General features: G+C 36.5%; 1 protein-coding gene across 4 annotated transcripts in view; it reads right to left on the minus strand.

Annotated features, from left to right (window-relative positions):
* The window catches only part of LOC126964639 (titin), a 124,086-nt gene that overhangs the window by 9,604 nt on the left and 100,359 nt on the right, over positions 1-14,123 (minus strand). For 2 of the 4 annotated variants that reach the window (XM_050807871.1, XM_050807870.1), the window contains 10 exons: positions 11,829-11,912; positions 10,991-11,128; positions 10,403-10,539; positions 8,669-8,874; positions 7,104-7,265; positions 5,335-5,494; positions 2,863-3,016; positions 2,215-2,325; positions 792-901; positions 235-509 (listed from right to left, as the gene is read on the minus strand). In XM_050807871.1, coding sequence (XP_050663828.1) covers positions 235-509; positions 792-901; positions 2,215-2,325; positions 2,863-3,016; positions 5,335-5,494; positions 7,104-7,265; positions 8,669-8,874; positions 10,403-10,539; positions 10,991-11,128; positions 11,829-11,912 — 1,537 coding nt within the window. The remainder of the gene's footprint in view (positions 1-234; positions 510-791; positions 902-2,214; positions 2,326-2,862; positions 3,017-5,334; positions 5,495-7,103; positions 7,266-8,668; positions 8,875-10,402; positions 10,540-10,990; positions 11,129-11,828; positions 11,913-14,123) is intronic. The other 2 variants (XM_050807872.1, XM_050807873.1) reach the window with 2 other exon arrangements.

The raw sequence follows: 14,123 nt of genomic DNA on the forward strand, positions 1-14,123 counted from the left end.
ATAGACGACAACATGTATTTAAAGAGGACTCGGCCAGTAGGAAAGCTTTATATTTTAATGTCGGAAAAAGTCTTGAGAAAACTTTGCTGTGTACACTCGTTCATAATGTTTTTAGGCGTTTTATCTTGTCTTCTAGTGTGATTGTAAATATATTTTTATAGACTAATTATATCCAACTCTTCGAATCATTCCTAAATAAGACAACTAAAACTATTAAAATTGACGAAAACATACCAATAAACTTCTGTGGCGGCAGTGACATAGGCACTCTCTCCATTTTCGGTGTCAACGTCATGCCTGACGCGGAACTGATGTCTGAGAAGTTCTCCCACTGAGCCTCGGGCAGGGTGTGATTCCTGATCGTGACGTCAAACTGCGGCGGAGGCGCTGGCACCTGCTTGTATTCAGTGACTAAACGCTTATGTCGCTCTATGTCTTCTATAGTCTTCTTCTCCGTAATGGTTCGAAGGAACACATCGTCGACTACGTGGGATGTTATTTCTGGTTTCCTAAAAAAATATTATTTTAGTTAAAATAAAAGTGTTTGTTTCAAATTAGCATGATGATCATATAAATCATTATTGAACATTGTACTTTATTTACTTTGTTTACAACATAGGTAACTTTTTCCTGAGAATTATAAAAATAAAGCTTATCGTGCTATATCTGGTCATCTGATCAACATATGACACGATAAACCAAACCAAGTCCAAAATTCATAAGTAAATCAAAATAAATGTGCCAACTAAGTTTGTTTGAGGAAATATAATAAAATAAAGAACGAGAATTACCTCGCAGGCATTATGGGTGTTTCTGGTATCGGTTCAAGACTCTCCATCAGCATTTCCTGTTCCTCCGTTTGCAGCCGTTCCTGCATCACAGGAGGCGGTGGAGGCGGCTTCTATAAGAATTAAAATTATCAAACTACTCTTTGTTTTTTTCATCTATATTGCAGTATGCGAGTCTTGTTTTATTGTAACTGTCAGAACTAATTCATTGTCAATGTTAATTAATCACTATGATAATACTGTGCAGTTATAACATGCAATATTTATGCTATAAAGATTATTTAATGTTACGGACTTACCCAGATATGTTAAGGAATAATAATTTATTCAAACAAAACAAATCGTGTGACTATATTTACAATACTACGACTACATAAAATTAAAACTATCATTACGTGGGAGCGTACCAAGAATACTGGCAGCATTTCCACGTTGGGTGCTACGCTGATCCGTTAACCGGAAGGTTTCCAGTAGCAGATATTGTTTTTTTTTATTGTGACTTTTACTTTGTGAACGGTCTAGAGTACTAGACCGTTCACAAAGTAAAAGTGGAACACCAGTAGAGAAGGATTCCCATGTTGCTATATAAGATCGTATCGTGAACTATCTCGCCCTATCTTACCTTCTTTGTGGAAGAGGAAACAGCGCCTATTTCTGCCATGAAACAGTAATGTGTAAGCATTATTGTGTTTCTGAAATTACTGGGCAAATGAGACTTCACATCTTAAGTCTCGAGGTGACGAGCGAAATTGTAGTGGCGCTCAGATTTTTTGCAAAAATCCTGACCGGCACTGCATTGTTGTTGGCAGGGAGTATCAATTAACATCAGCTGAACGTGCTGCTTGTCTCATCCCTTATTGTCATTAAAAAAAACATGAGCCCCGGTTGGTGAAGTCATTTGATAGCCACCAAAAATTTTGCGATATCAGAATTGCACGAGCGTTGCCTGCCTTTTAAGTATTTTTGGTATTATTCAAGGTTCTACCTAGGTAAGTTTGGTTCTACGTGTAAACAGTTATTTTTGGAAACCGTACTATGGTAAGCCAAACCCCAGATAGTAAGCTCGACTATTTTGTACCATGCAGTGCGACGTTTGAATTCGGTGACAGGAATCAAGTTAAACAGCTTCCCTTTACTTGCATTGCAAATACATTTCAAATAAACTCTTTATTGCAATAAATGTTGTGATAAAACTCTTTTGTAACAGCCGCATTATCTTTTAACTCATACCTGTACCCACGCTGTATTTGACACCTGCCTCTTTGACCACTTCTCTTTCATGTGCCTGATAAGGTCCTTTAAATGTGGATAATATGATCATAAAGACTCGCAAAATATTCATAAGTGGCATATTTTGGTATTTAGATCAGATGATGGTCATCTGCCATTCAAATGTCTTGCAGATGGAATAACTACAGAAACTTACCTTGATGTGGAACATTCTGGCATGCGATCCATCAGTAACTTCAGTGACAGAGTGAGTGTCAGTCATCTCCGTGTTCAGAGACACAATAGAGCGTGGACGTCTTGACCATTCCTAGTTAGTGACAATGAATATTGTAAAGATGAGAACATTCAATGAATAACAGAGTTAGTTACAATTAGTAACAATTTATTAAAACAGTTTTTGGATGTTTTACGTATTTATTCTTATAAGTTTAGTGTGGATATGACAGTGCAATATGACTTAATGAATTTGTGTAGATTTCATGCTGGTCGTTATTAAAAAAATGATAAGAGTTATGCACATCTTCATAGTTACCCATACTTTTTTCTATACTAAATAATTTCGACGAATAATTACGATTAATGCGAATATACATTTAAAAATCCATTGTAAATTTTCATGCCATAAGTCAATACATTAAAATAAGATCTCAATACACACATTATAAGCGCAGATTAATTGTCTTATATAATTGTACCTTTCTTCTTCTTCCTCACGAAGAGTAATCTTTTTCTAAATTATCTACCACTGTCTTGTCATCATTTCCCTTTTTTATTGTCTACAATACATTAAAATAAGATCTCGAGACACTCATTATAAGCGCAGATTTGTCTTATATAATCGTACCTGTCTATCTCTGTTGACTTCGGTGTACAAGACAGGAGGACGCGGCGGTCGCTGCGGTGGCGCGGCGTGCGCAGCTCGTGCGGGTAAAGGCAGCGCTCCAGGTGACACCGTGCGTACAGACTCCTGTCGCTCATGCTCCTCTAGTAGCGTCTGTCTGTTAACACTTTGACGTTAATCATTTATAAAATCATCCGAAACGCATTTACGATGACCAGCACATTGATCGAGTAGTATATAATTGAATGAATTTCAATGCTCTCCGCGTACCTTAATATATCAGAAACTAGGGACTAGATCGTTGAATGGGTCCAATTGAGCATTCTTGTCCAAGAGCGGTGTTGAAAGATGCCTATGAACGCGGTATAGGTGACATGGTTCGGACAACGGTGCGATGAAGCGGGACTACGGTAACCACATCACTCCTTCGTAATTTACTAGGTAGTCTCTCCATCTAGTACCAGGTCTACCTCTTCTTCTTTTGGCGTCTAATGAATACCAGTTTGTTGCTACACTGCTCCATCTTTCGTTACTAGCCCTTGATATATGGCCTGCCCAATTCCATTTTGCAGTTTTTGCGATTCGTATTGTCTTTAAGTTTACCTTTTTTCCGTATTTCATTCTTTATTATTTTGTCTTTTAGTCTAATACATAATAAGTTTCTTTCCATATATCTTTGCGTCACTTTTAGTCTCTTCGCTTGGTGTTTATTGAGCGCCCAGGTTTGGCAGCCATATGTTAGCGAGGGAGCGATACAGCTGTTAAATGTTTTTGATTTTAAGCTGAAAGGAACGTCTTTGTTTTTTAGTATATGTTTCAGTGCCCAAAATTTATTCCATCCTAGTTGTATCCTCTTTTCTATCTCTATGTCTTGCCAACCCTTAAATGTTACTGTTTGACCGAGGATTGTGTATTTATTTACTTCTTGTAATGTATAATCATCTATCTTTAAATTCATATGTTCTTCCACGTTTTTCATTACTTTGGTTTTCTCCATGTTCATTATGAGTCCAACTTTCTTGCTTTCTTCTTTTAGATCTTCTAACATTATCTGTAAGTCTTTATGTGTTTTTGAGAAAATAACTATATCATCAGCTAATCTTAGATTGGTAAGGTTTTGTCCACTTATATTAATTCCTAAGTTTTACCATTTATCTTTGAGTCGAAAAAATATTTGCTGTAGAACTGAGTTGAATAGTTTAGGGGACATTGAATCACCCTGTTTGACACCTCTTTGGATTTTGAATATATCACCTTTAGTTTCCAGCTTAATCAGTGCCGTGCTGTTCTGATAAATATTTTGTATAATCCTTATGTATTTATTTGGCACTCCATCCGTCTTCAACGCATTCCATTATTATATTTAGGGACACGTATATGACACAATAATTGCTCATGAAGTCCGCCTGACCTCTAAGGAGTTGAAACAATTATGATTTCATATTTTTCCACGTCTCTGACCTAAATGCTCATTAAATATATCAGCATTCTCAGTGACGTATCATTACATATGTAATAGAGATTCACAGTATTTCCTTTGATTAACTTGACTATTAGACATTTACATAAAACACTTTTAAAGTATTAAAAGTCGTGTTATTGTACCTGTTTCTACAATAGATTTTAGCTAACCCGACGTTTCAAGACCTTTCCGGATTTCAGGAGCATCAGAGATTGAATGAATGGAAATTATTATGTGTATATATATTATTATATGTGTATTTCTGGATACTACCAACCAAAGCCAAAAATACCCCTTAAGTTTCTCATGCCCGTTCTTCTCAACTAATATCATATCTTTTGAACGAATGATACATAGATTCTGCCTTAAATTAAGTGACATAAAAATCAAAATTGAAGAATAATATTTGAATCAGTTGGAGACTGATCCAAAGAATACGACATTATACACGACAAAATTTTTAGACAAATTTGCAAGTGAAGTTACTTTCATCAGTGCGCTGGGCTATAGTGAAAATATTTTATTTGACAGAATTTGCAATTTCGGCAATAAATGTGTTTATTACTGGCAGATGAAAATCCTTTTTTTTTTCTACCCATTTAATCAGAAGGCTCTACGATGTTTGTGGGGCAATGTATATGCTTTTACAACAAGATGTTTAAAACAAAAGTATTAGTTACGTTGTTCGAAAGAATTGTTAATAAACGTTTGTGTGGTAAAGGTTAATATAAAATAAATTACTTTCTTAATGATACCACAGATTGGGAACGGAGCGACCGCCCTCAGGCTATTATATAATAAGTTCAATTCTACAATATAACTATGTAAAAATATTTTTTCTATGAAAAAAAAAATGAACTGAGTTTTTTGCGCCCATTCTTCTCAGGTCTCAGGTTTTCGTTTTGAATGTTTAGTATTTCACTTTCAATAAGACGTCATGTCACATCCTATTTTGAATACAAATATTTGAATTTGATGCTTTATAACTATTACATAAAAAAGATTGTATGTACCTCATACTTCCGCCATCAACTTCAGTGGTCGTGATAGTAGATTGAGGCGAAGGAGGCGCAGGGGGGCGTTGCACTCGCACGCGGACGTCAAACGCCGGCGGCACGCCTCCTGTGTGAAGACGGCTGTGAGATGCTTCGTGAGATTCCATATAGTTGTAACCTGTTATTTTGGGTTATGTTTTAATATTATTAAAAAGCTGTTTTGCTAGTTATAAGTTGTGTTAAACCTGACAAAGATCGAAAACGAACGGTTACATTAAACATTAATTCGTTTAAATATTAGGAAACTCCATTTTGAAGAATTGAATAAGAGTCCAGAGTCAGTAGTATGATAGTCAAAGCAAGGCAGTAAGTAATTTTAACGTTAACGGCGATGTAAATGTTAACAGTATTAAATTAATTAAACTGTTTGAATGTTATATTAGCCAGACCAGTATAACATGTTTTCTTGGTCTGTTGTTATTCGGTTTGTTTGTTATAATAATAATGAAAGTTTATCACCTGTAGGCTTCTAAAAATTCTGTGATCGTTAGCGCTTTAGAAAACGAATGGGAACTACGTTCACGTGGTAAGGACGACTAAATTATCAAATGTAGTCAACAATAAATAACTCGCAACCAATGATAGATAGAGAATAGAAGTATTGTAAGTTGGCTGCGGGGGCAGATCTTTTCGAAGAAATATAATTTTCAACGAGCATATCAGCTACCTTATGATAGATATCACCATCGCCCATCTTCAAAACTAAAGGAATCACAGGACTGTTGCCAGGCCTAAAAGATGTAGACGCTTTTTTATCCATGTCGTATGGACTTATCTTATGTATGTAAAATCATGTAAGAACCATCCCAGTTTGTTTGTGGGTGGAAGAAATTTTCTAGAAAATCGTTATATGTTCTAAATGGATGCCAGGCCGTGGAGTGTGAAAGGAATTTGGGCTTAGGGCATGTGGAAGGAGGCATCGAACGCTTGAGAGTACTGGACCTTAACCATAGAAACTTAATAGAGGTAACATTCTGGTTTTAAATATTCACAGTGTAACACTGGATGATTATCCAACAAATAATTGAAATGCATAGTGTTTAACGTAGACAATGCAAGCTTGGGGACCAAAAACACTCTATAAAGTGTTAAAGACCTAAACATTACACTGAAAGTGAAGCCGTAACCATGTATGGTATGTGGGCTCCTGTTTTCGCAATTAACACCTAAGTTAGACCACTTTGCTCGCAGTATTAGCCAGTTACTCCAACCAGCAAAGTTCCAAAAGTTCAGAACATTCCTGGCATGTTCGCAGACTTCTCGGAGCAACCTAGTATTTACAAATTTTTTTGACCGTTGGTTGGCCACTCCTGCACTTTTAAGGATTACGTGAGTGACCTTTTCGTCACTAGCCAGACATCCACTGCACTTAAGGTTGTCTGTTATGCCGCTTGTGATAAGGTGCTTATTTAGTGATGTGTGACCCGTTAGGGTACCCACCATTATACTGATATCGCGTCTGCCTAAGCTGATGAGTCTTTTATTTTTGGTAAGTGTTGGCGATAGTGCAACGAACGCTTTTTTCGTGTATCTGCAGCTTTCTGCCTGCAGCCTAGCTAGGCAGGTATAAAACTAATTTTGAAAATTCGTGACTTAGGTAGTAAGCTGTTAATAGACTAATTTATACCAGACGTAGCCAAATTATCCCTGTTGACGTTTCGGAGCACCAGACCAATACAATGAAATTTAAAAAAAATAGCCACAATGACGTCTCCAGCCAGCATTACCTTCGCTCTGATGTTCATCGAACGAGTAGCCCTGGTTGAGATGAGCATGTTCCGCCTCGCTCGGTGTTTCGGATGGATAGTCGGATGGGATCGTGTCGGACGCGACGCTAGCACTCTCAGCTGCCACTGGATACACAGGATGCGCGCGAGGGATTTTCACCTCTACAACAATTGTTTAAATTGCATTGTTAAAGAAATCTAAATGATAACTGTATTCAAAACAATACAATACTTAATATGATTACATGAAGTCAAAACTATCACTACGAGAAAGTGTACCAAAAATACTGGCAGCATTTCCGCGTTTTATAGTTCGGCAGAAACAGCTGTCAGCGCTTGGGTTTTCAGTAGCCCTATTGAGGCATGTATCGTAAGTGTCTCGACACCAAACGGTACAAGATGTAACTGACTGAGACCGATATATTCGCACCATTTGATGAGTTTAGCAGCCCCTGCACTAAAAATAATAACTACTATAATTTTTATTTATTTAATTACAGTTTATTATAACAGCGTGACCAAATAATTAATAAAAAACAAAAAACATTAATTCGTACACAGACAATAGTAAATAAAGATGATAGGTTTTTTAACCTTTATAAACTATAAGCTAATTCATAATCTAACTACAATCCAAGCACTGTTCATCCATCTCTCTCACAAAAACAAAAACGTTTATATCGTCTGCCATCCATCTGCAAATTTATCACAATCGAGGCCGCTGACTTCGAAAAGAGGAATGAGAGCGGAAAGGGCCGCATGCAAGGGTGAGCTGATAGTATTCATTATATTCCTGCTATACTACATACAAAAGAGCGGTATTGCCCATATTACGCTCTCTCTCGCGTAAGCCTCTAACGTAAGCATATTGGTGATAGCGCTTTTTCTTTTAGTCTACTTAACAAATAGGATAATCAAGGTTTGGAGAGTGATTGATGATTGATTATTATATGATTATATCTTATTTTCTTCCTTAAGAATCTAGTTGTCTTGCACAAATAGAATTTTTGAATTTGACCCATAGTTCTAAAATATATTAGAGCGTTAAAAATAATAATAATATATAATTAATATTTATTTTCTCCTCACAAAGATCTTAAAGCTAAAACACATTACAATAGCGTTACATTTTTTAAAAGCTGGTATCTCGACAGGAGCTGGTAGGTATCTAAGGTAGGTTCAAAAAATAAAAATAAAACTTTTACTTTATAATATATTGATATTAACTAAATATACTTGAGGAAGGTCGGTGTACCCAAATTGATTATATATTATAATCTATGTACACCTACACAACGACAAAACTACTTCGATTAAGGCGACCATATTTAGAAGTAGTAATTTTTTTCTTAAATATTTAAATTTTATTAATCCAAATTGTAATATACTTATATTAGTTACCTGAGTCACTAATTATTTTTCCTAATTATATTTTATCATCCTAGGCTTATTAAGTGAATTCTTTCTGTCTTTTTGCATGTTTTCGCCACTAGGAACCCAAGTAAAATAACCACAAACCAATAAACTTAAGTTGTTTAATATTTGTAATATAGCCACGCCCATACCCTGTATGCTCTCTCTGCTGATGATAGAAGCTGATGAATCATCGATGAGTCTTCTTGGAACTGGCAGAGCTCTTCTCCTGAGGCATAGATAGGAGACTCCGAGCCCCAGTAGCAATAAAGTCAGGAAGAGTATGGCACAGATTATCATCAGGATGTGGGTACCGGCCAGTGGGGCCTTTGCAGGCAATGGACCCGTTGCTTCTGGTCTGAAATTGACAAAAAGATATGAATTTGCTGAAAACAGCTAAGTAATCAACGGCGTAAGACTACATGACAATACATGAAATGAATATATAGGCAAAATTATTTCAAAATAGTAAGGAACTAATGTCAAGCGTGGCTGACTTTTTACGACTTGTGGATCAAAATCAGGTACAGTCACAATAACAACAACGGGACAACAGCAAGGATGCCGGCTAGATTATGGGTACCACAACGGCGCCTTTTTCTGCCGTGATGCAGTGAAATTACTGGGCAAATAAGACTGAACATCGTATGTCTCAAGGTGACCGCTCGGAAGTTTTGGGTTTTTCAAGAAACCTGAGCGGCACTGCCTTGTAATGGGCAGATCATGTCAATTGCAATCAGCAAAACGTCCGGCTCGTCTCATCCCTTACTGCCATAAAAAGATAGATAGATTCGCTTTCCTTTTCTATCGTACTGTACCTTCGTAATAGTTATTATCTATCGCACGTTTTGTTTGTCCTTACGCTAGGACATTGTAAGTCTGTCTTTGTCTATATGAACGGGGACAAAGACAAGTAAAGGTTGTGATCGAAGGTGCAAATTATCTGGTTGTCGTCGTGGGAGCAAAACTCACTTGCTACTTACACCTATTATGTTTTTCTTTATATAAATTTCTTAAAATTATGAAGGAAAAATTCTCCCGCAACCGCCCTTAGAGTTAGGAGTGCTGCATTCTACATATAAACCAAGAAAACCCAGATGAATTGACACTAAAGTTATTAATTTATAGCATTCAGCAGTGGGAGGCTCCTTTGCACTGGATGCCGGCTAGTTTATGGATATCACAACGGAGCCTATTTCGGCCGTGAAGCAGTAATGTAAGGATTGCTGTGTTTCGGTCTGAAGGGCGCTGTAGATAGTGAAATTACTGGGCAAATGAGACTCGACAATGTCTCAAGGTGACTAGGGCAAGTGTATTGCCGCTCAGAATTTTTGTGTTTTTCAAGAATCCAGAGCAGCACTACATTGTAATGGGCAGGGCGTATCAATGACCACCAACTGAACGTCCTGCTCGTCTCGTCCCTGATTTTAATAAAAAAATATAATAGTGGCAATTTAAATAATGATAATGATGAGAATGGTCATGGTCGCTCAGAGGGCAATGGAGAGGGCTATGTTCGAATAAGAAATGAGGAGATCCTCAGGAGAAAAAAAGTCACTGACAGCACAAGTGATTGCGAAACTGAAGTGGAACCGATGGCCGGTGGGGCAGAAAGGTCCTCGAATGGCGACCACGTACCGGAAGACTCGGTATTGGTAGGCCCGAGATGGACCGAGAATCGACCACGACCGCCGGAACACGTTGGATGATGATGGGCAGCGTTAAACCGATCGTTATGGACATCTTTGGGGGAGGCCGTTTTCTAGCAGTGGACGTCATCCGGCTGATGATGATCTAATAGTGGATTTTCTGCCAAATAACGCCTAATTCAATGTTGCTATTTTAAGTACAATATTGATTAATTATTTGTGGTTTCTAATACTTACATGGCAATAAGCGGTTTGGGAACAGGCACGACAGGAGGTGGATATCTGCATACAATGGTGATCACTTCATCTCCGTCCATCTCAAGTCCAGGATGGAACCTCACCACTATGTTGTTGGTGAAGACTCGCAGCGGGTCCTGGAATCAGAGAATATCGACTTGTTTGCAAAATAACGGCAATATAAATTTAAAATCTCATGTTGAAAAATTATCGCCATATATTTTATTTAAATAAACATCAGGTTAATTTAATTAGGCACACCGATGAAATGTAATATTTTGATTGGTATAGTTGCAGGCTGTGGAAGATTTTCCGCAGTTATACCGGAAGCTGGGCGTCATAAGTAGAGCACGGCAAGTCTTCATACGCAAGAGAATGTAGGCGGCGGTGATCACTTAACATCGAGTCATCCTTATGCTTGTTTAGCCTCTGTTCCTATAAAATGCACCACATTAACACGTTGTTCACGTTCCAGTTAATACCAAATCTTTCCTGACCAGTCAACTGTGAAGTGTAAGGTGACATGTTTTACACGACATGTCTTGTCACTTTCTCATAAAAACCTATAACCAAGACTTCTTTCCTCACCTGTTTAGTTCCACATCCCTTAAGTGGCAGCTCTAACTTGTACGACGTAGCTCCTTTGCCCACGACCTGGCAAGCCGAGTTCCTGTCGAAATCCGCGTACGCGATCCCATAGAACTTCTCTTTGAACTTAAGCTCCATCTGCACAAACATAAAGTTGCTCATACAAATTTAATTGTTACCAAAATTTATGGACGATGCGGGGCTTGAACCCACGCATCTCGGGTTCAGGTCCGAGCGCTCTTATCAACTGAACCAACCATCCAAGTGACGCATCGACCGTAAATCTTGGTATGTCTTTGTTCAACTCTCAGGTTGTGGCAATAATTGAATATTAGGAAGTTGACTTGTGATGTCGCTCTTTAAAATCTAAACAGTTAATGAGGTCCAATAATTGTAGTATGAATTAAATTTGTATATTTAATCCCAAAAGTGAGGGATATCACTTAAACAAACTAATAAGTTGCTTTAGAACCACCACCAAATATTTTGTACTATTTTGTGGCAATTTGGCCAAATGTCAAGTACCAGCGAATTTGTTTTTGTTATATTATAATTGCGAAATATTTATTGTTTTTAGTAGAAAACCGTCATCAATATAATATCATATGCAATTATATCTTGTCAAGAAAGAGAAAATTATTAGGTCAACATCAAATTTTTCGAAATTGTAAAAGTTGTGTTTTTCATCAACTTTTTGAAGTACTGTCTCTTACGCTTACTGTTGTTTTTAAAATATTATTTGTGCATGCTCATAATATTACGTAACCATCGTTGCCATATTCGGTGTACGGAACCGTGAGTCAAACTCTGAGCCTTATTCTGCTGATAACAAACTTACTTGCATGGATCCGGCAGCACAATTGAGCGACGCCCTCGTTCTATTTAAAAATATCACAGGACTTAAATCGTCTAGCTTCGTAACCTGAAACAAATACATATGAAGGTCGTAAATGAAAGAATTAAAATTCATGTATAACTACTACAATTAGGGTCCAAAGCTAAGTGTTTAACTTGGTCCTATTGTCTAGGAAATCATAATCTGTTAGTTCAAATAGGATATTTGCATTGCAGAATTGCAGAATTATTGTAGATTTACGTAATGATAAAATGCTTCTAAAGACGACTGACTTTTATATTTATTTGCACTTCTAAAATAGCGATGCGAGAATTTTTTTTTCTCTAATTCCTGCCAAATTTTCAATTTCCCAAAAAATATTTATTTCTGTTATAGCGTTTCAGTAACTATCTATATATCTATGATGGAGTTTATTATAGAAATGTATACATATCCCATAACATAACATAATGACTCATTTTGTGGAGACGAGTCGTACGCAACACAAGATTATGTTTTTGTCTGGTGTTTATATAGTATGTGTCGCTCCATTTACAGAAGGTGTGTTAATATTTTTGTGGACATATAACAGGTTTTCGTATATATATTGTTATGTAACAGTTAGTATTTCTATTTCTTTGAATTTATCTCTTATTCTCGGGGTCCAAGTTTATATATAGCTCTTACAGCCCTATTTTGTAAAATAAAGTTCTTTCTAATCTCTGCCGAGTTTTCACAGAGAAGAATTGCATACGACATTACGCTGTGAAAACAGCTTAAATAAGAATTTCTAATCATATACACATCAGTAAGTTATCTAATGCTTCGAACCGAATTTTGCTATTTTTTTCTATTTGCAGTTTTGAGTCCAACCTTATACCTAAGAATTCAGTCATCTCTATAGGATGCAATTAAGCTCCATTGAGTTGTTACATAGGTGGCTACTCTTTTTAACATTTGCACTAGAAACTTAATTAACTTTCGTTTGCTCATCATAAAGAAGTAGTTTGTTGAGATTAAACCAATGAACAAAACTGGAGAATGCATCATAATTAACCTTAATTGTTAATTGATTCTAAATGTCAGAGGAGAATTATCATCGGCAAACAATATTATATTATGATTGTCCTTTATAAAGTAAGGTAAGTCATTGATATATACTATAAACAAAATCGACCCGAGAATTGAACCCTGTGGGATGCCCATTACAATTGGAGATATTTTATTGTTAGCTACTGAATTTTGACCTTCTGAATTTTTGTTGTGTTTGTGTTATTCGATGTTATTGCAAAATTGTCAAATTTATTTGGATCCTGTATTTCTGGGTAGTCCTAAAGCTGATTCAGCATCAATGATCCAATGACCTAACAGTAATTAGTGTCGGCATTAATTCCCACGTGTGATGCACCGCGGTATATTAACAGCGGGTGTAATTGCAAGTAAATTATAACTGATGTTGGTTCCACTCCGGCGCTGTCGCTATAAATCTGTTCGGCTAATTATTTGCCCGCGGTTATCTCTATTGTGAACGCGTTTCCTTTGTCACATGATACGATATTGACTCCAATCAGTATTACTCACCACCAGCGTTTTCAGCGTTATTAAATACTAGCTGACCCGGCAAACGGTGTTTTGCCATATAAATTGTATTGATCTTTTCCTTGCTAGTTGATAAGAGATGGCGTTAGTTGTATTCATTAGTAACAATCACACTTCTTTTATATTTTGTATAATTCACACTATAGTTTTTTTTTATAAATTATAGCCTATTTGTTATTCTGGTGTGTAAGCTATATTATTGTAAAGTTTCATCAAAATCTATTCAGTAGATTTTGCGTTACAGAAGTTCAAACATAAATCCAGACATACAAACTTTCACATTTATAATATTAGTAGGATTTAACCGAATTGGGACAGGAGGTAGTCTTTCCTGATGTATGGGAAATCCGGACCAGAGGTGAGAAGGGCTTTTATCTATATTTTGTTGACATCCTTTAAATAAAGACAATGTGATGTGTTAGGCTCTCTAAGTGTTAAGCTAAGTATTGCGAAAAAAATTAAAAAAAAAATTAGGCCAGTTGACATGACCTTTAAGTAAGCCGTCACATTTTTTATAAAGAGTTTAATAGTTTTTTCGATACCGTTTAATTGATTACGTTGGTTATTATTATATAGTTTATACTATAATATAGACCTTTAACCTATAGGTTAAAGGTCACATGAAGTAAATTTTGTACGTGAATCGTATTATCTACAAATCATAATATAAAGTTCGCATGCAAATGGAAACGCGCACAT

Source organism: Leptidea sinapis, chromosome 5 (assembly GCF_905404315.1).
Source record: "Leptidea sinapis chromosome 5, ilLepSina1.1, whole genome shotgun sequence".
NCBI lineage: Eukaryota > Metazoa > Arthropoda > Insecta > Lepidoptera > Pieridae > Leptidea > Leptidea sinapis.